The sequence below is a fragment of the Petaurus breviceps genome, unplaced genomic scaffold (genome assembly GCF_028583685.1).
Source record: "Petaurus breviceps papuanus isolate PSGF00001 unplaced genomic scaffold, PetGlider_PUasm1.0 37, whole genome shotgun sequence".
NCBI lineage: Eukaryota > Metazoa > Chordata > Mammalia > Diprotodontia > Petauridae > Petaurus > Petaurus breviceps.
In genome coordinates this window covers 29,253,503-29,278,154 of record NW_027186296.1, presented here as the reverse complement: position 1 = coordinate 29,278,154, position 24,652 = coordinate 29,253,503, and the positions used below count along the sequence as shown (strand labels likewise).

At 36.5% G+C, this 24,652-nt stretch overlaps 1 protein-coding gene across 5 annotated transcripts in view; it reads right to left on the bottom strand.

Moving 5' to 3' along the window:
* Window positions 1–367: 367 nt before the first annotated feature.
* RNF111 (ring finger protein 111) overlaps window positions 368–24,652 on the bottom strand; it is a 160,686-nt gene continuing 136,401 nt past the window's right edge. For 3 of the 5 annotated variants that reach the window (XM_069098162.1, XM_069098161.1, XM_069098163.1), the window contains exons 10-14: window positions 23,736–23,862; window positions 8,115–8,207; window positions 6,634–6,729; window positions 5,352–5,479; window positions 368–3,335 (exon numbers count right to left, since the gene is read on the bottom strand). In XM_069098162.1, coding sequence (XP_068954263.1) covers window positions 3,218–3,335; window positions 5,352–5,479; window positions 6,634–6,729; window positions 8,115–8,207; window positions 23,736–23,862 — 562 coding nt within the window. In that variant the 3' untranslated portion in view covers window positions 368–3,217. The remainder of the gene's footprint in view (window positions 3,336–5,351; window positions 5,480–6,633; window positions 6,730–8,114; window positions 8,208–23,735; window positions 23,863–24,652) is intronic. The other 2 variants (XM_069098164.1, XM_069098165.1) reach the window with 1 other exon arrangement.

The window sequence follows — 24,652 nt, the reverse complement described above, 5'->3', positions numbered from 1 at the left end:
TTATCCCTTTTAACCTAGAAGACAGTGTTTGGGACTTAACGTATAACAATTTACATATGTAATAGAAATGTAAGAATGATGTGTTGTTTATACCATTACATCTAATAAATGTTCCATTCAGAATGGCAAAAGTGGCTGTCCTAGCCCACTCAGCCAAACTATAAGGTGAGTTCTAATATTTATTCCTTAAAGTTTAAGCATTTTTTTGTATTGAAAAAGACCTAGAAAGCTAGAAGACACAGGAATTTATGACCTTATAAGCAAATTGTATTCCAAAACCTTTTAAATATGGTTTTTTTTTTAGAACTTGGAATAATTTTACTTCCAAACAAACTTCTCATACACAAAGAAAAAACTGAAAATAAAATGCTAAAAATAATTGGAATATTTTAATATTATTGTTTAGTGTTCAAGTTTCATAGACCATTAATTTTAATAATAAAACTATTCTTATCATAAACAATTAACATATTTCAGATGGGGAAGAGTCTGCAAGCAATTAAAATGCAAAAATAATTCAAGTGGAAGAAAAATGTCAGGTCATATAAGAAAACAGTGTTACTGATCTACACATATTCGTTGACAAGTATTTTTCCCATTAAAATGATAGATGGCCGTTTTTACAAATTTTATTTAGAAATTACTGGATGCAAGGAAATGAAAAGCACCAAAACAAATAAAGCACAACAAAGCGAAGGAACTCTTGCAATATATTTTCCCACTGGATCATTTTCCTCTAAGGGCAGCATTTTAATTTAAGTTCTCCAACATTAACAAAATTATTTTATGATAAACAGCAATGTTCTGTCTAAATAATAATAAAAAATCAACAGTAGCCATTATCAAACATGTCAAAGTGTTTCTGATTTAAATGTGTAAACACTTTAGCCCTTTACTGAGAACTCAGGTTTTCTAGTAACTAGTTAGAGAATACTTCCCTGCATCCTTTATACCATCACAGGAATAATATATACAGCAAGGCCACTTGTCCTTTATTCCATTAAGGTGGAAGCTTGCCTCCACCTTGTACTTTGTATGCAACTGTAGCTTAAAACTCACACAGTTTGTCTCTGAAAATATGTATATTACCATATGATTTGTCTCCACAAAGTAATTAAATTTAAAAATAGCTAACAATCAGTTCTCCCCTCCCTAGATTTCAGCATCAAAAAAAAAAATTATAACGTACTACAGATTAAAAAAGAATTTGGCTAAGTTTTGTGGAGTTGTTAAGAGGTGGGATATTCAAGAGCTGTGATTTCATTGGCTTGGGAAACACCTGTTGTAGTAAATCCTTCCACCAATGCAGATCTTTAGCACTCAGTAGCCCTCTTTAATTTATGTTAGGAGAGTTGCCTGGGAAAGTGACCTGCCCATGGTCAAACACCTGATAAGCATTACAGGTAGGCCTTGAAATAGGTCTTCCTGATTTCAAGTTGGCCCCCTTATCCATTACTATTAACATACTGTCTTTATAAAACTTCTATTGCTTCCCACAACCCCCATAAAAAAGAGGATGAAAAAAAGGTAAGTAACCTTAATTTAATAAAGACAAAACACCAAATTGGGCAGATTCAAACATGAAGTTATAACACAATTTTAAAAGCATTCTTTATCCCATAATTTTTGATTTTGCTTTACACACACTATGAAAAAACAAGGACAATGGAAATTGAAGGTATTTATTAATCAATCCACTTACAAAGCAGGTGGCTTAATGCAAGCTTATTGACATCTTCACATATGATCCATAGGAACATGTCTTCCACATTATGACAGTAACACTGTCTGGATGCATTTGCAACTTGGGGCATTACTGAGCACATTTAAACAAATAAACTATGCTATTCTGTAATATGAAAGTATTTTGATAAGGAATTTGCATCCTGAAGTGGATTAAAACTTCCTCCAAAGGAGAAATGTTAGTACATTAACTTAACTCTATATACTATATTATTCAGCAAATCTTAACTATAGAAATTAATATTTTTAAACCAGTGATTGACTGTTGGCAATGTATACAGTGGAATTCTATAACCAGAGCAACACTAGGTAACAGCATAATTTGTGCCTCACAGTATCTGCAGATTTATAGTTTTTCAAGTTTAGTGAGAAATAAAACAAGAGACATGTAGATTTAGCTAACTTTATTAACTTTTAACTAATAAAAATCCCTTGAAAATGATCCTGGGACCTTTAGAAGTTCTATGAATGCATGGATACCTGCCAACAATTGCAATTCTAAATCTTGATTGAATGTGTTTACAAAACCAATGTAAGCAGATATCTTAACTAGACGTGCTTTAGTTGAAGACTGAAGAACAAAATTCTACATGTCTTTTTTCAGTTTCCCTAAAAATTCATTAAATCTGCAAGTATATACAATCCAGCTAATGGAAATTAATATTTAGTGTTCGTTAGAGCTGTTTTACAGCAGGGAAAATTAAATCAGGGAATCAAATTTCTAGACAATGTCAGAAAAAAGATAAATACAATCAGAACAGCAGTATAAGTGTATAATATCAATATTCATCTATATCTGCATTGTGCTGAAAGGAAATTTAAAAGGATACACCAAGAAGATTCAAATCGATCACTCTGGTGATGAGTATGCCACCTGCATCTGACTGAATATAGTTTGTATTCTGTTCCCAGTATTAAGGATGGTTTTTAACTCAGAACTCATATTGTAAATATACAGCAGCCACTTTGTCCTACTTAAGGAATGTCTTAATACACAATATTATCATTTTCTAGTTCATCTCTATACAGTAAACTAAAATACATGATTGATTAAATTAACAAATTCAAGGTTAGTAATGGATGAAATCATAATTCTCAAAGCTTGGTACTATGTAAAAACAAAAGGACCACACAATTCTACTTCCTAAAGCAGCTAATCTTGCCTGCAAGTTTAGGGTCACAAAGCCCATAATATGTGCAAAGAAATGCAATCAATACAAGGAACCATGCAAAAATACAGTAAAATAAAAAAGGAAATGTAAAATCTAAAAAAAAAAGAGCTTTTATAAATACATTAAATCAACTGTATACACAAACTGTAGGTCTAGCATTAGTTGTACCATGTAGCAGAGCCAGCACTCTTTTAAATTCAATGCTTCCAAATCTGCGCAGGTAAGTCATGCCATCTTTGGTTGACTGCAGTACCAGAAAGGATAGGAATGGGAGGGAGGGCAAGAGTTCTGGGAAAATGGTGTCAACTTTCACTTGGCAGCTGAGCTTCAATGTCCACTCTGCAAATGGGGCACTTTTTATTAGTAATTAACCACTGGTCGACACACACTTGGTGGAAAAGGTGCATACACGGAAGGCGCCTAAAATTTAAAAATAAAAAAAAAATAATGTTATGATGAATACAAATGGCTTCTCTAAAGACCTTATAGGTTAAGTTGTTTGAAGGTCACTGGGAACTTTTTTTCTCTTCATAAAGACATTTTAAATGTAATATTTTAGACAAAAGGCTAGGAACAATATAAGAAAAATTACTAGGATAATTCATTTCTATATACGTAGAAATATACAATATATTGTGAGTGACTGTAATCATTAGAACTGCATTGATGGTTAAGTTCTACATGATAACATATCCATTTTTGTCCAGGAGATTGATTAGAGTGCTCCTTCCAACTGCATAAAATTGCAAAATTTGTCATTTTAAGAAGAAAGTCAAGCGACATTCACTCTAGATAAAGTATTGACAATAATGTCACTAAGCCAATTTTAATTCTTCACTCAGACTTGTTTATATTTGTATGAAACAAAAAAGATACCATTTATTTCTACACACTTAGTCTTTTCTCAATTAAGGCAGTTATCCTATGAGTTAAGATAACAAAACAGACTTCATTTTTGGGTGTTCCCATCAACAACACAGATTAATGAAGATCACTGCCTCTAACCATCTCTGAGTTACGGTGGCAAAGGGGAAAAAAAAACCACAAAGTGTTCATATGTGATGAACCTCTTCAACAAAAAATTTTTTTAATAGTAACTTATCTGAAAACCTCCCTGACATGTGGGTTCACTACAGTACAGCTATCTTCAGCTCAAATTCTGAGAGATTACAGTTTTTGCTGTCTAAGTTCCTGAAAACATTGTAAGCTGCATTAGGAAAATAAGAGACTATGAATCTGTTATTTGGGATCTGAGTGCACAACCTCAAATTTAAGCATTTTTAATTAATTTCATTCACAAACTTACTTCAATAAAATGGACTATATTCCACTTTAAAATAGATTTGATTTTGTATTCCAACTGGTCACAAGAGATCTGTGTATGGAACGAATTCTGACTCTTCATACTGTTCGACATTGGGCTGTCCTAGCTCTAGACCTCAGTTTCTTTATCTGTAAAACTGGGAAGGGTAGATTAGACAATACCTAAGGTACCTTTTTCCAACTTAAAATGTACACAACAAATTTTGTTGTTCTGGAACTTTGAAAGATAAAACAATATGGCCTCCAAAGGAAAGGAAAGAATACTTCCATCCCTGATTCTCCAACATGATCAACTAAAAACTTACTTGACAGAAAACAACTTACCTACCATTTCTACATGTCAAAAGTCCAGCAAAAGGATGTACTAAAGTGGCACTAGTGCATGACAACTGTTATGTTCCTTTAAATTTTGGAAACACTCTGCTTCATAACATTGTGAGGAAGGTAGAGACTCTGGAATCCTTGCTTTCTTACAGATAAAGAAACTTAGGCTCTGAAAAGTACATGGACCTGGCTATAGTCACAAAGCTCTTAAGTGTCTAAGCCAAGTTTGCAAATGATCCCTCTGCACATTTTTCCTTCACAGAGGAACAGGAAAAGAGTCATGGGACTCGAAGAGGCCCAAGAAGGCATTTAATCCAATATTTAATGGAATAAGAGAAAACATAGATGTAGACAAGTGGCGATGATCTGCTCAAAGTCCAAAGCCAATGAGCAGCAGAGCTGAAGGCAGAACTGGATTTCTCAACAAACCAGTAACAATGCACTAACCCTACTCCCCAAAGGGGTATGCATTCTTCTCTACTCCCTCCTCTCTCTATCATGGCCAACTACAAAGCCTGGTTGGAAGAATGGGTTAAAGAAAGGGTAAATGGGTGGCTAGGTGGCCCAGTGAATAGAGCACTGGCCCTGGAGTCAGGAGGACCTGAGTTCAAATCTAACCTCAGACACTTAACACTTACTAGCCATGTGACCTTGGGTAAGTCACAACTCCAATTGCCCCTCCAAAAAGAAAAAAATTTTTTAAAATAAAGAAAGGGTAAATGAGGCTTAATATTTAGTTTCTAGCCCTTGCTGTAAAATTCTGGCAATTAATGATTAATATTTAATTACCTCACATCTTCACCTTCCTCTAAAATAGACAAACAAATGGTACATTTTTCCTCTGTGTCTTCCTCAGTTCCCTCTTCCCCATCTTGTTTGCAGTGTAGTTTCCTCTGTGAGAACCAATCAGTTGTTACCTTATTAGTAGAGATGACATTATTGAATAACTGAGTAAAATCTGTTTTTTAAAAATCAACATCATCAACAACACCAACAAAACAACACTGAACAGTATCAAACAAAATTTTTTAAAATAGCTATTGATGGCTAATAAAAAGGTGTAGCTTGGTAAATAAATAGTAGGGGGCTAGCATGCATACTCTTTTTAGCTACAGAATTTAACAGATTAAAAATACTGTCACTAAGTCAGTGTAATAAGGAAGGCCTTTATTTTAAAGGCAGCATATAAATTTTAAAGATACACACAATATAAATATATGATTTTTATAATTTTTAAATAGTCAAAATATTTAAAGGGAAAAAATTTTAAATCACACCTTGTACATTTTTTCTCAATACTAATTTTAAAATACTGTGCAAATTTATTGATGTTGCTAACATCCATAACTGGGAATGAAAATAAATAGTTGTAAATTGTAGAAGACCAAGAAATATTAGTGATTTCTCATTATAGCTCTAAAAATTTAAAACAAAAAACCCCCAAAAACCCACAATGGCAACTATGGTTATGTCTATTTCATTAATCTCTCTATAGCATGATTCATCTTTAGGAGCTTTTTGTGGGGTTCTGGTGACCATGTTTAATTTATTTAGTCCATCAACTCAATGCTTAAAAAGAATAACACACTAGAAATCTAAGGTAAAAAATTAAAAGAGATCCATAATTGCACAGAATTTGAAAATTGCTAATTTCCCGATATCTTTACAAATGCCAAAGTGTTGTTGTCTTTATGCCATCTATACATGTTGCTTAGAAGTGGTATTTGGAAATCGGTATAGGTTAGGGCAATTCTATAACAAGCAAGAATTTCAAAATTTAGATTGTGACCGTAAATAACTCTTGACCAAATGCTGTAGAAGTAGATAATTTGACTAAAGGACTAAAATTTTATCTTTCAAAGGCAATAACTTGAAACTAAGTTTAATTTTAACTACGCTTAGAGCAAGAACCAATGGGCAGCTCAGACAACAAATAAGTGGTTTTATTATATTATATATATTAATAATCAATATATCATATATATTATTATATTATATTATAGCAAGGCTAACTTAGAAGACTTAAATATTTTTCAAATTCTGCACCAAGGCTATTAAAAGAAATTCTCACCTTTTTGTATTTGTGAGGGTATGTACATCTTTCAATTGTTCCCTGGGAAGCTCCACGATTGACATTTCCTAACCGCTCTTCCAAATGAATCAGTTCCTAAAAACAAGGAATAAAACATCAAAACCCAAACTGATAACCTCAAAAATCACAAAGAAGATGATCTAAGGTGGAAAAAAATCCCAGTAATGATTTTAGTTAGTCATATTCCAATTTCTCTAAAGTTACAATATACAAAAAACTTGGAACACTGAAAAGAAAAAGTTGAATCTGATATTTAATTACAGTTTAAAAAAAGCACAAAATTAAGATTTTCATACATGACAAGAAAGCAAAAATCTAATATCCAAATGGTTTTTTTGTCCTTAAGATTAAATGACGGGGCGGCCAGGTAGCATAGTGAGTAAGAGCACCAGCCCCAGAGTCAGGATGACCTGGGATCGAATCCGGGCTCAGACACTTAGCACCCACCCAGAAACACCTGGCCATGTAACCTTGAGCAAGTTACTTAACCCCAATTGTTAGGGGCGGCCTGGTGGCTCAGTGAGTAAGAGCACCGGCCCCAGAGTCAGGATGAGCTGGGATCGAATCCAGGCTCTGATACTTAGTATCACACCCAGAAATAACTGGCCTTATAACCTTGAGCAAGTTACTTAACCCCAACTGCTTAAAAAAAAAAAAAAAAGATTAAATGACAAAGAACTTTTAGATCTGAAACAGAATTTGTTTCTGGACCCTGAACTCTGATAAACATAACTAAATTATTTTTTCATATTTACATGGCTTAGTTTAATTACAACCTGAGTGCTACACAAAGATAGTGCAAAGGTCCACAAATACATTATTTGAAGCAAGCTTGTATTCAATGTTTAGTGCCAATAAAATATGCAGTTTAACTAAGAATGACATAAATGAAAATACTTTCTCTTGACTTATGTTCAGCAAATATTAGCACTAATTAATTTATATAGATGTAGTCTTTGTATGTGAAAAGTTTGGAAAACAATGGACTACTTGATTATGTAAGTAACTTTATTCAATTTCTACACAGTTTACTGAATAAATGCTTTATTTGCTCCTCTTTTAACAAGACAGACATGCTGGGATGGAAAGATTTAGAATAAGGAAACCCATGTTGTAGCTCTTACCCTGCTCCTAACATCGTTGTACAATCATAGGTCTCTGTTTTTTCACCAGTAAAGTGAAGGGGCTGGATTTCTAAGTTCCTGTCTCTCAAATTATGTGAATTATTAGTTTTCCCCCTTCTAAATAAACACACACACACACACACACACTCTCTCTCTCTCTTTCTCTAAATTCATACACAACAAATGCTAATAATTATCTTGAAAATTAGGATAGTTTGTTTGCATTCTTTCCCACTGCATTGAAATGCGGTGCCATACCTCAAACAGATGCTGTTATATACTTTCCCCTTTATTAAAGACATTTTGGCCAACAACTACACTTATTTTATTACAAACCTCAAAATTGCCTCTGAAAGGGCCTCTAAATGATGTTCCATCCAATCCTGACGAAATGTAACGGATATGAGGATAGCCTGCCATATCTGGAACCTATTTAAAAACAGACACAAATTAAAACTATTCAGAACAATTTCATTGGCTTACTTTTCAAGATTAAAAAAAAGTTTATTGGTGCCCCAAGGCATCAAGCAGTTGAGAGTAAGCAGCTGCCAAATCCAAGCTCCTGCCTGCTTTTGTAAATAGTAGTATTTACATATAAGGGTAAGACAATACTAATTGGTAGATGTTTTAATGATGAGATGGGATGAGTGTCACCTTAGCTTTTGCTCATTACAGCATTACTGGGAGATGAAACTAGTTCTCAAGTGATGTGAGTAGTCCTCAAGGGGGCCTTGTCCTCTGCTGCAGTTTGGCTAAGCACAACCCAAAGTTTAAGTAAGGTTTTTAAAATATGGGGGTCACTTGGACTATATTATGCCTAGTGGTCTGATTTTGCACAATTCCCTCTTTGGGGCTAACCATATTCATAGTACGGCACCAGTGTTGTTTTTCAGTCATATCCAATTCTTTGTGACCCCTTTTGGAGTTTTCTTGGCAAAGATACTAGAGTGATCTGCCATTTCCTTCTCCAGCTCATTTTACAGATGAGGAAATTAGGCAAACAGGGTTCAGTAACTTGCCCAGGGTCACAAAGCTACTAAGTGTCTGAGGTCTGATTTGAACTCAGGAAGATGAAGCTTCTTGACTCCAAGCTTGGTACTCCATTCACTGAACCATCTGGCTTCCCCCACAATCAGACCTGTATTGCTCCTCTATGATCAACTGCATCATCCTAATCTCTATTGCTCATGCCAAATTAATCTGAGTAAATATCAGTGGCTTAAACTGGGAGACACATTTGCAACAGGAAACAAGTGTACTTGTGATTGTATTACAAAATGATAATCCCATGTTTCTTTCAATGCCATAAATTCTGAACAAATTTAGTTAAGCAGAGTCATAATCTCAAATATCACTTAAGGAGACAAACCTTGTTAAATAGGCTCTCTATAGGAAAACTAAATCAGGTTACATATTAAACCACTTAGAGGGCTTAAGATGAATTAATTTGAGAGGAGGATTTACATTATCACCACAGTCATAAAGAAAATTCAGTAAAAATAAACACCATAAAACAAAACCTCCCCATGAAATAATATAATAATCATCATCAATATTAAAAAAGATCAAGTCTCCTTGTAATCCAGTAACCCACTCCCAATGTTCATTTAATCAGTACATTTCACCTGGACTGCAAGATGTCCCATGTGGTCATCTAGTCCCTGGAAACATCTCCCTTGGAAATTCTGGAATAGGCCTCATTCTCAGGATAGCTCTAAAAAGGGCTTTCCCTGGAATCTATTTCTCTGGTTCCTAGTCACTTGCAGAAATTCCTAGGTAATTCTGCTAAAATTTTCCAGTTACAAGACTAATACAATTTAGTACAACCTCCCAAATGTGATTCTCCAATATGTAGTTCATGTGATGAGAACTCAACCTTATGGACCTAACCCTATTGACAACAGAGCTATAAGAAGGATAACAAATTAGGAACCCATAATTTATCTGAAAGTTCAGAAATTTTTCAGGGTTTTTTTTGTTTTGTTTTGTTTTTTGCCTCTTTGGAGGGCAATTGGGGTTAAGTAACTTGCCCAAGTTACACAGCTAGTTTTTTTGTGTGGTTGTTAAGTGTCTGAGGCTGAAACCAAACTCAGGTCCTCCCAACTCTGGGGCCAGCGCTTTACTCACTGCGCCACCTAGCCGCCCAGTTGTTTTTTTAAAATATCATTTGTTCTTTCTATCTTTATGAAGTACTTTAAGGATCTGATCTCATACACAAATATAGAACTATTAGCAAGGGAATGTCCAGCCTAAGAACTCACTCTAGTTGCTCAGAAATGGAGTTGACCACAAATTCACATTAAAATAGTAAGATCTTTCATATCTGCATCCTATTTTAGTAACTCAGATGTTTCACTATTAAACTATTAATGGATTTAGTATTGTAATGACAAAACTTCTACTGTTCACCGGCCTGCTTATAGAAATTTGCTGCCAAAAGTAAAAAAGAGGGACATGGTTATGACAATACCAAGAAAAAACTCCTTTAGCTCTGTTTGATTCCAGACGAGTCACAGTTAACAAGCCAGTCAAACAGCAAAGTTTCTTATTCACGAGGTGGCACAGTCAAGGCTCTGAATTAATCAGGTGGAAAAATTTCTAGTTCAGAAAGGAAACAGCACCATAGGGTAATAACTGAGTCAAGAAGATCCCACCTTTGCCTATGCAAGGTGAAGTCCCCTCAAGTTTTCCCAGGGAAAAGATAGCCACCTAAGAACAGTACTTCTCAGACTTCTCCTCCTTTGAGTAGCATATGGCATTTCTCCTGAATGGTGGACTATTGGCTTTATGATGATTCAGACAAATATATCTGAAATCAAAACTCAGAATATTATAAATAATACAGTACCATTAGATTTCACCTCAAATAGCACAATTTCACTAATCACAGCTTAGGCTAGGTTATTACTATGTTTGCTCATGTTTCAGTTAAACAAGGAGCACATAAAGGACATTTCATTTATTTTTCATTTATAAATTAAGAATGATTACATTCTGGAGTCTCACATATACAGCAAGTACATGATAGCTGAATGGGGGTACCCATTCACTAGGAATGTAAAATAAAGGCAATGAAAACCTTCCTGGCTTTCCAATGAATATTGTTTTTTCCTAGACTAAGGATGTTTCTCACAGTAACATTTGGATAGTACAAAGCTGCCAGAAAATCTAGCCACTGTAAGCCTCCAGAGTAACTGACATCCATATTGCCTAACTCCTAAGACAAAACAAACTTTTGGAATCTAAAGTGAATTGCTATTAAGTTGGTTTAAAGATGTAACATCAATACATACTATTTATTAACAGATACAATTTCATAATGTGATAGGGAAAAAATTTCAATTAAACTCTTTACTATAAGCAAACTTGTAAACTTCCGCACATTGGCTGAGTGTTGTCCTAATTTCTCAAACTTCAGTACTTTAGAATTTTACATCATAGTGGAAAGGTTGATAAGATCTTATGACCTAGCCCAAGTAGAAAGTCCCAAGGAACATCACAGATAAGGATAGCTTAAAGAGGCCTTTGCAGTTACTTTTCCTCCCAACAGTAAATTATCAGCATTATTGATTTTTCAAACACTTTTCCACATTCTTTTAACAGTTCAATCCATAATCTAACAGCATCCAGACTAGAGAGGTGGTGATGGGGTATGGGTTCAAGCCCAGACCTGCTCCTTACAGCAAAAGAATCTGAGACCCATTTATCTACTGGCCCTGGAAAACCTCTCCTAGAATTTCCCCATTAGATCTGGCATTCCCTGAGATTATAATTCTCTCAACTGGCCTTTCATTAAAGCTAAAACCAATTCTCAGTTCCCTTTAACCTTGCTCAGCTCTTCAATGTCTGTTACTTCCAGATTGCCTCTGACTAGTTCCCACCCTTAATCCTATCTAAACCCCATTCTCTAGGTTCTGGAAAGTCAGACACCCTAGTCACCCCAGCCTACTGGCTAGTGCCATTAATATCCTCCCTAGATCCCTCCTCCAATCACCCCAGGTGGCCAACTCTAGATCCCTCCCAGTCTTTCTGTATATAAGATCCATCTTGTTTCCATGAAAGTGCTCATTCGATCTGGCCTGCTTGTATTAGTGATCCAAATGCCCAGATTCCTTAAGAGTCTAGCCAATATGGCAGATCTTTAAAAACCTTGTTTTTCTTTGGCTGAAATAAGGCTTGGGTAGAATTCATTCGGGCAAGGACCCGTGTGTTGCTTCAACACCCCTAAACCTCAACAAAGGTACTTTTCTAACAGCAATTCTGACACAATGGCTTACAAATCTCACAACATAAGAACAAATCTCACAATTTCATATATATAAACATCAAACAAAACTAGTTGCCAGATAACATCAATTCAGTAGAATGCATTTCCAAGTTATCTTACACAGAAAACTATTCATTTTCACCTCTAGCATTCTATACTGACTGCATTCAAGACCAATATAGATTTACTAATGTTTATATAGTGCTCACCAAATGTCAGGAACAATACTAAACACTTTATAATCATTATGTCCTTTGATCCTCACAGCAACCCTGGGGGGTGGGGGGGAGGCCATCATTATTTATCCCCTTTATGAATCAGGAAACTGGGGCAGCTATGTGGCACAGTGAGTAGAGCACTAGCCCTGGAGTCAGAAGGACTTGAGTTCAAATCTGGCCTCAGACACTCAACACAAAAAATTAGCCATATGACCGTGGGCAAATCACTTAACCCCAATTGCCCTCCAAAAAAAAAAATAAAGCACACAAAAATTAAATAAATTAGGAAACTGAGGTAAATAGAGGTGAAGTCATTTGTTTAAGGTCACACAGCAAATAAATTTCTGAGATTAGATTTTTAACCCAGGCATTTTCCAGGGTATTTCCTTAATGTGAAAGAACAAATGCAATTTGCATTAAGTTCTGATTTACCACAATTATCCTTATAAGAAAACTTAGTTCATTATAAATGAGACATTACAATTTTAGTTTCAGGACAAACTTTGAAAAAATCAAATCTGGATTTGTAATAACTAATGGTAATGTGAGAAACGCTAATAGTTTGGTTTCCACAGATTCTATAGGAACAATGGATGTTGCAAAGACAGATGTTACACGGGATATGCAGAAATGTGTAAACCAGGATGAGGGAAGGGAAGGGCAGAGCAACCCTATCCAATCACATAGCTGGAATAAAATCTATAAGTTCCTCTAGAAGGTTGGCACAGGTTGAAACCGGCTGAAACTGACCAGGGTCAAGGGATGGTCACCAACTTTTTACTAATTAGGCATGCTTAACCAGCCTCATTGATATTAACTTACACAACCCACAGGAGAAGACAGCCACCATTTTCAGAGAGTTTTTGAAATTCCTTTTCCATCTGGCCAAGTCTGTTTTTTAAGGCATTCTTCTCACTGGCTTTTTGGGCCTCTTGTGCCATTTGAGTTAGTCTATTTTTTTAAGGTGTTATTTTCTTCAGTATTTTTTTTGGATCTCCTTTATCAGGCTGCTGACTCGCTTTAAATGATTTTCTTACATCATTCTCATTTCTTTTCCCTATTTTTCCTCCACTTCTCTTACTTGATTTTCGAAATCCTTCTTGAGCTCCTCCATGGCCTGTAACCACTTCATATTTTTCTTGGAAGCTTTTGGTGCAGGAATTCTGACTTTGTTGTCTTCCTCCCGTTCCCATGCCTTGGTCCTTTTTCTCCCCCAAAAAGGAATCTGAGATTTGACTGCTGTGCTACCTTTTCTTCCTTTGCTTGCTCATGTAAGCAGTTTATATTATTTTTGGAAGCTTTTGATGCAGGAGTTCTGACTTCCCTGTCTTCTGGTTCTACCTTTTGATCATCTTTGTTACCAAAAAAGCAATAACTTGACTTTTGTGCTCTTTGCCACAGTAGAACTCTACTTCCAGAGTGGAGACTGCTGTGTCCCAAATTTTTTGGAGTTTTGCACAGCTGTTGTCAGAGCTTCTTCTAGGCATCTGCCTCAGAACTGTGAGGATGACTGCCTCTCCACAGCCTCAACAAGCTCTGCCACATTAGAGCTTCTTACCTCAGGACTGCCACCCTAAACTGCAACCCAGATCCAAGCAGGGCAAAGCAAGAGAATCCTCCTCAGCGCCAACAAAGAGATTCTAGCAATTGCCCTCTGGTTAGTTACTTGGTCCCCCCATGATTTGTGGGCCAGGAGCTCTGGAAGCAGCTGCCACGGCGGGAGCTGCAGGTAGCCACCATATCTGCTGCCCCACTCTTCTCTCACCCAGTTCCAACAGAATTCCCCCAGTGACTTTTTATCTTTTTTTGGCATTTATGGGTTGAGAAGTCTGTAAACCACAACGGCTGCCAGTGATTCACTCTCTTGAAGTCTGCTCTGACCAGTCTGTGCCACATACCTGCACTGGCATGGCACACGCGAGACTGCGCTCCGCTCCCAGTCCAGTGAGACAGACACTTCCTATCAGTCTGTCAGGCTGCCTTCGGCAGGAGATTTATTTCTCTCTGTCACTTTGTGGGTTCTGTAGCTCTAAAATTTGTTTAGTCATTTTTAAGGTATTGGAGGTGGTTGGAGTGGGAGGTCAAGGGAGTTCCTGCTTTTACTCTGCCATCTTGGCTCTGCCCCCTCGACAGCCACCATTTTTGAACATGCACTGCATGACGAGGGAGGAAGGACACATCAAGGAGTAACATGCAAAGGACAGTCCAGGAAGAGGGATGTCTTGTTTGAGGAGAGCATGATGTGGGCAGTGGCACCTAGCCAATGGGGAACAAAGTGAAAATTCTAATGGAAGCAGCATAAAAGGGCTAGCGTTTGTCTAAGTCCCCGTACTCTGTCCATTTGGGGGTACCCATTCACTAGGAACGTAAAATAAAGGCAATGAAAACCTTCCTGGCTTTCCAATGAATATTGTTTATTCCTAGACTAAGGATGTTTCTCACAGTAACATCTGTAGTCTCAATTTTCTCAAGGGCAACCTATTTTCAGTTAGTTCACATGCAAAAGTTCATGGCAGCACTCCTACTCCCAGCTCCCTTTAACCTTGTCTCTTTAAAAATCAATTCTTTTTGTGTTTTTAAACCTAACCTTACTCATACCTCACCTTACCCACTCCCCTCCTATTCAATAGGGCATATAGGCAGCAAAACTACTAAAAAAAGAAAGAGGGTGTTTGTTTATTTTTTTTACAAAGAACTTTAGCGTAACTTTACACCAGACATTTTCTTTACCAGTCAGTTAGCTAATTAGAATTTGCTAAACTCCTACTAACTAGATAGGACAGAAAGAAAGGGAGTGAGTTCCTAAGAGTTTTCTTTGATAATATTAAATTATCTGTGGTAAGGGAGATCTTGAAGAAGACATTCAGTACTAGTCAAAGAGGCATAAGACAACCCTGAAAAGCACAAGGAAAATAGGGGAGGGCTTTTACCTGGCAGGCTCACATTCCCATTTTCCCTCCTTTGGAACTCACAAGGTTCTAAAAGTCTTTCAAGGACAGAGTGTTGTCTGTCTAAAATTGCTGAGAGGTATTTCTCTAAGAGTTTTTCAATTATTTTTTATCTCTGCATATTGAAGCATACTATTTTCTCTCCTTTATAATTTGTTTTTTCTGTCTTGTGATTATTCCCTTTGGTTCTGATTCTTCTTTACAACATGACTAATGTGGAAATATTTTAAATGATTGTACATATATAGCTTATATCAGATTACATGCTGTCTTGGGGAGGGATAAGGAAGAAAAATTTAGGATTCAAAATCTTATAAAAGTGAATGTTGAAAACTAAAAATAAATAAAAAAAATAAAATAACTATTTAAAAATATTTATCACAATAGAATCAAAGCCTTCTCAAACCCCTTTCCAAATTCACTTCCACTCACATGATTACTGCAACTTTTCCTTAGTTTCTACTCCCCTATCTTTACTTAAATTTTCCCTATCACCTTTGAAATTAACCTTTCTTTCTTTCTTTTTTTGTTTTTATGCAGGGGGAAGGTAGGGCAATTGGGGTTAAGTGACCTGTCCAAGGTCACATGGCTAGTAAGTATTAAGTGTCTGAGTCCGGATTTGAATTCAGGTCTTCCTGACTCCAGGGTTGGTGCTCTATTCACCGTGCCACTGAGTCGCCCCTAGCCTTTCCTTTTAAAAACTCTCATTCTTACTTTGATAGACTGGACTCTTCTCAGCAATGCAGGGTTGTAAGTCAACTCCAAAAGACTCCTGCTTTTTGGACATTCCCTTTTGGCCAACAGAGAGAGATGTCTACATTCAGAGAAAGAACTAGAAAGAACAGAGTTTTCAGACTGAAGCAAACTACCTGCTCTCTGTCTTTTTTTTGTTTGGTTTTGTCTCCTCTTTCCCACTGTTCATTCCATCTGATACAATCCTTCTTTATAACCTGACTAATGTCTAATGTTAAAGTATTTGCAGATCCTATACTTGATTGTATACTGTGGAGAGGGGGGCAGGGGACGGGAAGGGGAGGAGGGAGGAGAGGAAGGGGGAGAAAATTTGAAACTCAAGGAATTGTAGAATTGAATCTTGTAAACTAAAAGTGAACAAATTAATAAAGACCAAAAAAAATTAAAAAAAAGAAAAACTCTCATTCATCACTTTTCTTTATCTTCACTATTTTCTAAAGTCCATCTCATCTTATTTCTCAACCATTACATTCCACTAATATTCCACTGAATCTTTCCTGTACAGATTTCGTTATATAATATCACTTTATACCTCTGGAGTTGGACAAAGTCTATTTTAATTTAGGTGGTTTAGCTACTAATTTACCTAAACAATTAAATTCAGTTAAATCATTTCACTAACTCTAGTTCTGCCTACTTCCTAATAGTTTGAAACTGCATTTCCTGAATATCCCTATCACCATCCAGGAAGAGGAGAGAGGTGCTTGCACTTACCCTTAATCTGCAAAGCTCCAAAATCCACTAAGATCTTCTAGCAGTCATCATAAATTAGAATTTCACATTAAAGATACATTTCAGTAGCAGATTTTGATCTCTAGTTTATATTGCTACAAATTTCTACAGACTGAGAACACAAATTCCCTTTCTTCTTATCTGAGTCTGTCTTCCAAACTTGACCAGAGTTAGAAATGCAGAGAGAAAGACTCTTTCCAAAGGCTTAGAAAGTTCCACAGAAAAGTTTCCACCCTTTCCATTCTTTTTTCTTTGGCTGACCAGGCTACAAGAAAAGTCAGTTTGAGTTTATCCAGACACAAAACAGACTTAAAAAACACCTAACACTTCAAGTTCAAAAGTCTCATACTTACCCTCTCAGTATGAACTGAGCTCTCCTGCTTTTTGGACATTCCCTTTTGGCCAGTTTTCCCTTGTCCCAAACTTTAACAGCTTGCCTAATGGGAAGTTAGCAGGAGGCTTACTCCATCTCAATACCATAATAATATCAGCATTCCTTGCCTTTCTACTCCTTGGCAACTGTGTTTTTGTTGTTCAGTAATATCCAACTCTCCATGACTGCATTTGGGGTTTTCTTGACAAAGATACTGAGTGCTTATTTTACAGATAAGAAAATGAGACAAACTGGGTTAAGTGACTTGGCCAGGGTCACACAGTAAGTGTCCAAGGCTGGATCTGAACTCATGAAGATAGTTCTACATGATTCCAAGTGCACTGCTCTATCTATCGCACCATCTAGCTGCCCCTTGGCACCTAGTACTGGGAAGCTCCTCACCACTGCCTCATTTTCTTCACGCACAAATAAAAATCACTTTTGGGTTTGGTACCCCTTTCTCCTTATCCTTCCTGAGTCTAGGGAGCTCAATGCACAGCTGATTAACTGCTGAGAGATTTGGATTCAGGATCAGATGAAAGTCTGACTGCTGGATGTGGTGATGTAAGGTGGGCTGACTTCATGCAAGTAAAGGGACCCTTCTCAGCTGCCAAAATGGTCAAAATAAAATCATGGTTCTGGCCTCACCCTGATCAATAAAAACAAACTCAGGTAAAGAAACTGATTGGCAAACCAAGGTATTAAGCAGTTGGAGTGATGCTAGCCCCATGATGAAATTTATATTTTTATCTCTTTAACTTGCCATTCCCTCATATCATTGATGCCAATCAACTTCAACAAATATAAGTAATTCCAAATTCTATAGAATAGTAATTCTATAGAAAATAGAAAGATACAAGGATGACTCTATAAGTAGCATAGTTCTTTATAGAGAGTATTCACTTAATATTTGATGAACTTAAAAAAGCCAACAATATCAAGTGCTACCAAAAAATCAAGAAGAATTACTAATTATTTGGTAAAGTTGTCATTGAGGGATCATTAGTGATCTTTGTAAAGGTAATGTAATTTTGAATTTGAAGATCCCTTTGAGTTGGCAAAAGTAGCAGTTACTTAGCACTTAGTAACTGATCAAGCCTCTGTTGGGGAAACAGAGGGTATGAACTCCTGTCCCCTGTTACTGATATAACAGGAAGAGGTTGGCTGAAACAGGAAGCTAATGCTGTGTGTATATAAGAAAAGCCCCAGAAAGGCACAGTCAGAATTTTCTTGAGACCGAGATCTGGTGGCAGAGCAGCTACAGAAGAATGGAGAACTGAGCCAGAATTTCCTGAAAACTTGTGGTGGTGGAGCTTCTTCTGAACAGGATCCCAGGAGCCAGGAACCCAGGTGACTGAGGAAGCATGACTGGGATGCTGAGACTTTCTTTGTGGTTTGATTGAGCCTTGAATTCCCTGGAGCAGAAATGGTGAAGGATCTGACATGGACCAGACCCTGTGAACTTCAGTGTGGAGCAGGACCTGCCCAGAGACCTGGTCAAGGAACTGAGAGCTGTCTGCCACTGAACCCAGGTGACAGTCTGGTGAATCCAGGTAGAATCTGGGACCATGGAAGGGGATCCAGGGAATCTGAGAACAGGCCCCAAGTCAAGATGAAAAGACCTTTCCTTGGGTATTGAGTAATTATGGAATTATAGTTTACTAGTGACCTAAGGGGTGGAGGGATTTGTGTATGACACTTAGAAATTGATTGATGAACAAATGATTGATTGAGTTAATCAAGTGTGCCCAATGAGTGGAAGACTTTTATTATACTTTGAGATGATATGTTACTGATAAGTGACTGAATGAGTTAACTTAGTTGCCCTATGAATGGAAGACTTTGACTATTGTACTTTGAGACTATGTTGTGAATATTATATTGTGATTTTCTGTGATAAGCTGTGATATTGTGAATGCTGTACCTTGATTCTCTGTGAAAGTTTAGCTTTGATTTGTTATGGAATAGAGTGATCACCATACTGTGTATAATCAGAACCTTAAAAGCTGTTCACAGTAGCATTCTTCTGGAAAGCTGCTTGCGCATGGCATTACAATCTTGAAGAAAGTCATTTTAGCAGACAGTATACAGATATAAAGGGGAAAATTAGTGAGGGAGTATCACTTTTGAGAACTTTGGCAGTAAAGGGAGGAAATCTTTTTTTTTTTTTTTAAGTTTTGATAGACCAGAATATGCTTAGAGAAAGAAGGGAAGGAATTAACTTACAGAGCTTTAATTTACTCACTTTTAAAAGGAGGAATTTGGACTAGATGATCTCCAATGAGCATTCTTTTTGTAAAATCTTACAATTCCTTTGAAAAATAGTAACCTACCTAAACTATATATACTAATTAGGTTTATAAACTTTTCACCATGTGACTCATTACAGAGCACACATACAATGAGAAAAGTACTGCTGTAGTTTTGTCTTTTATGCTATATAAACTTTATAAAAGCAAAATTTTGAGGTTAACAGTCCCAAAGGTACTTGCTCTTTGATAATGATTACAACATTAAAACGTACCACTCATGTAAATGTGTATTAACTAAAAGCCAACATATATTTCTTATATTTAATGAATTTAAAATAAGTCAACATGAAACATTTCTATTCAGCAAAAGGGAAATATAAGTACAGAATTGCATATTCTAATCAGATGAAGTGGCTAAGCCAGTTTTTTAAACTTTTTTTTTTAGGGAGGGAAATGAAGGAAAATTTTATTTTTAGTGCAGGGGAAGTAATCCAGTAAATGAGTGGAATAATATATTTTTTAAAAAGCATGCATGAAATCATTCTTGTAGAAAAATTCCTATCAACCAGCATCTCATTTTTACCCAGCTCACAACTGACACAATTTTTTACTATTAAACATCAAGTATCAGGTGGTCGAACCAAGATGACAGGATAGAAGCAGGAAAACTCCGTGAGCTCCCCCCATAACCACCTCAAATACCTATAAAATATTACTCTAAACAAATTTTAGAGCTACAGAACCCACAAAATGACAGAAAGAAACAAATTTCCCACTGAAGGCAGCCCAGCAGGTGGACAGGAAGGGTCCATCACAGGGCACTAGGAGCCAAGCCCAGCCCCATGTGAACCCATGGTTTTAGCCCCAGGGCAGCCCTGACCAGCAGCAGCTAGAACGGACTTCAGGAGAGTATATCACCAGCAGGTGTGGCGGTTTCCAGAATTATCAACCCATAAATGCCAAAGGCAAAGTAAAAGGTCAGTGTGGAACTCTGTTGGAACTGGGGAGGGGATGGAAGAGGCCTGGCCCCTGCCCCCTTGGGCAAGAAGTGGCAGAGTCACAGCGGCCCTGCAGTCAGCCATGTGGCTGCTGCAGCACTCCTGGCCTGCAGATCACAGGGGGACAAAGCAACCATTCAGAGAGTAATTGCTCTTGCTTTAACCTGCTTGGATCTGGATCACTGTCTTGGGTGGAGGTCCAGGGGTTTGCCAGAATTTGTGGTGTCTGCAGAGAGGGTGCCCAACTAATAGCTCCAGCAGCTGCGAAAACCCCAATGATCTGGGATAAAGCTCTCCCCTCTGGAAGCAGAGTTTTACTGTGGTAAAGACCTCAAAAGTCAAGTAACTGAGTGGCAACATGAGCAAGCAAAGGAAGAAAAGGACCAAGGCATGGGAACGGGAGGAAGACAACAAAGTCAGAATTCCTGCACCAAAAGCTTCCAAGAAAAATATGAAGTGGTTACAGGTCATGGAGGAGCTCAAGAAGGATTTTGAAAATCACATAACAGAAGTGGAGGAAAAATTAGGAAGAGAAATGAGAATGATGCAAGAAAATCATGAAAAGAGAGTCAAAACCTGAATGAAGAAAATAACACCTTAAAAAATAGACTAACTCAAATGGCAAAAGAAGCCCAAAATGAGGAGAAGAATGCCTTAAAAAGCTGAATTTGCCAGACAGAAAAAGAATTTCAAAAGCTCACTAAAGAGAATAATTCCTTCAGAATTAGACTGGAGTAAATGGAAGCTAAAGACTTCATGTGAAATCAAGATACTATTAAACAGATCCAAACAAATGAAAAAAATAGAAGGCAATGTGAAATATCTCATTGGAGAAACCACTGACCTGGAAAATAGATCCAGGAGAGATAATTTAAAAATTATTAGGCTACTCGAAAGCATAATAAAAAAAAACCTAGAAATCATCCTTCAAGAAATTCAAGGAAAATTTCCCTGATGTTTTAGAACCAGAGGGCAAAATAGAAGTTGAAAGAATCCACTGATCACCTCCTGAAATATATCCCAAAAAGAAAACTCCCAGGATATTATAGCCAGGTTCCAGAATTCCCAGATCAAGAAGAAAATATTACAAGCAGCCAAGAAGAAATAATTTGAATATTGTGGAAACACAAGCAGGATAACACAGGATCTGACAGTTTTCACACTGAGGGGTCGAAGGGCTTGGAATATGATGTTCTAGAGGTCAAAGGAGCAAGGATTAAAACCAAGAATCACCTACCAAGCAAAACTGAGTATCATGTTTCAGGGGAAAATATGGTCATTCAGTGAAACAGAGGACATTCAAGCATTCTTGATTAAAAAACCAGAGTTGAATAGAAAATATGACATTCAAATACAAGAAACAAGAGAAGCATGAGAAGGTAAACAGGGAAAAGAAATCATAAGGAACTTATCAAAGTTGAACTATTTACATTCCTACACAGAAAAATGATAAATTGTAACTCATGAGACTTTTCTCAGTATGAGGATAGTTGAAGGGAATATAAATGTGTGTGTGTATATATATATATATAATATACATGTCTGTATAGGAGGGTATATGGACATATGAATACACATATGAGTGTGTATATGTATATATATACATACAGGTATACATAGACAGAGGGAACAGAATCAATTGAATAGGAGGGATGATATTAAAAAAAAATAAAATTAAGAGGTCACAGAGGAAAATAATGAGAGGAGACAGGGAGAGACAGAATAAGGAAAATTATCTCATATAAAAGAGGCAAGGGAAAACTGTTACAATGGAAGGGAAGAAAAGGAAGGCAAAAGGGAATGGGTCAACCTTACTCTCATTGAATTTAGCCTAAGGAGAGAATAACATATACACTAAATTGGGTATCTTACCCTACAGGAAAGTAGCGGGGAAGGGGATAAGAGGGGCGATGATAGAAGGGAGGGCAGATTGGGGGGGAAGGTAGTTAGAAGGACACACTTTTGCAAAGGGACAGGGTCAAAGTAGAAAACAGAACAAGTAGGGGATGGGACAGTATGGAGGAAAATATAGTTGGTCTTTCACAATATATCCACTATGGAAATGTTTTGCGTAATTATACATGTACAACCTATATTGAACTGCTTATCTTCCCAGTAAGGGTGGGTGACAAGGGAAGAAGGGAAAGAATCTCTAATTCAAAGTTTTAAAATCAAATGTTTAAAAAATTATTATTATTATTAATTTTTTACACACAACTGGGAAATAAGATATACAGAATTGGACTTCCAACTTGCCTTACTGGAAAGTCAGAGGGGGGATAGGGGAGGATATAGGAGAGAGCAGATTTGGGGAGGGAGTATTAAGTAGGATCATTGTTTTAGGGTGGTGGATAGGGGAAAGATGGGGAAAAAATTTGTAACTCCAAATCTTGTGGAAATGAATGTTGTAAACTAAAAATAAACATAAAATTAAAAAAAAATATATAAACAACAACAAAAAACCACATCAAGTATCGGGACAGCTAAATGGCATAGTGAATAGAGCACCAGCCCTGGGTCAGGAGGACCTGAGTTCAAAATCAACCTCAGATACTTAACACTTATTAGCTGTGTGACCTTGGGCAAGTCCACTTAACCCCAACTGCCCTGCCTTCACCCCATCCAAAAAAATAAAAATAAACATCAAATATTCAAATGAAGAAAATTCAAAATGATGACATTTCATACTTAAATAATCTCAGTTGCTAAATCAATTTTGATACAGTAGTATACAAAACTCATAAAAAGTCAAGATATAATGGATTTTCAGTCCTTCTAGGGATTAAATGAAAGAGGGTAGACAGACTACTGCAAATACTTCAAGGTAGTGAACAATTGTTTATTAAGATACTACTGGGGCAGCTGGGTGGCACAGTGACTAAAGCACCAGCCCTAAAGTCAGAGTTCAAATCCATCTTCAGACACTAGTTGTGTGACACTGGTCAAGTCACTTAATTCCAAATGCCTCCAAGAGAAAAGAAAAAAAGAAAAGAAAAAGATGCTATGTGCCAAGTACTGTGATAACTAAGCACTGGAAATACAAAGGTAAAAATACAGTCCTTGCTCTCTTTGATGCTCTATTAATAGTGGGTCAGAAGTAGTAACAATTTCGTATATGAAGGGCAATATATTCATTTATATATATGAAGACAAGGACAATAATTATAATTTCATCTTATATCCAAAAATCAAATTTTACAAGATGGAAAGAATAAATTGTAGCAAATCTATTATCTTTTACTGAGCATTTCCATTCAACATTTATATAATAATTAAAGCAATTTTTATAAATTCTGTGAAAACAAAAAAGTTCAATATTGCACATACTGCCTTCCAAAGAATTATTTAACATAAAAACAGAGAATGTTTAAAAAAAATTATTCTAATAACAAAAAGTTTACAAGTAGTCATCTTACCATTAATGGAAGAGCTCCTAGTTGTAAATGATGAAGTCGAGGAGGTGCGTGGTAATGAGCCAAGTGAGGATGCAGTGCACCTGGAGGATATGTTCCTGCAGTCACTCCAGCTTCAATTCCCAATTCCCTACCAAAAGCAAAAGTCAATACTTTAAACTTTAGGTGCCATTCATTTCTACTATCAATCAAAAAAGAGAACATTTCTGTGTACCTTTCTAAAATTATTTCTTGCTTACTAACACATTTAGTTGAGTGTTACCAAAGAATTCTAATAGTTTAAAGGATTAAATTTATCTCAAAATAATACTGTTATAATTTCTAGAAACAGCAGCTTCTATTTTATTTTGGATCTGTTCATGGAACTTACAAAGCTGAAATTCTACCAGTATAGATCAACATTTCTTTTGTGATTTTGTCTCAGAGAGATGCCACTGGCACTGAAAAGTTAAAACAGTGACTTGCCTGTAGACAAACTACTAACATATGTCAGAAGTAAAATCTGAACCCAGGTCTTCCAGACAATAAATACTCTATCCATCAGGCTACAATGTTTTTCCAATTATTAGTAATTAAATGCTTAAATAAGTTATTCCCGGGGCGGCTAGGTGGCACAGTGAGTAAAGCGCCAGCCCCGGAGTCAGGAGGACCCGAGTTTGGTTCCGGCCTCAGACACTTAACATCCACAAAAAAAAACTAGCCATGTAACCTTGGGCAAGTTACTTAACCCAAACTGCCCTCCAAAAGGCAAAAAAAAAAATTATTCCATTAAAGCACATGTAAAACGAACAAAACAATCATGAGATTCTGTCTTAAAAAAATACAATATAATACAATAATCATTTTACTGAAATCAAGGGGACATCAAAATTGTATTGTTACATTTGAATTCAGTGGACTATTAGGCTGGTTTGTTTTTT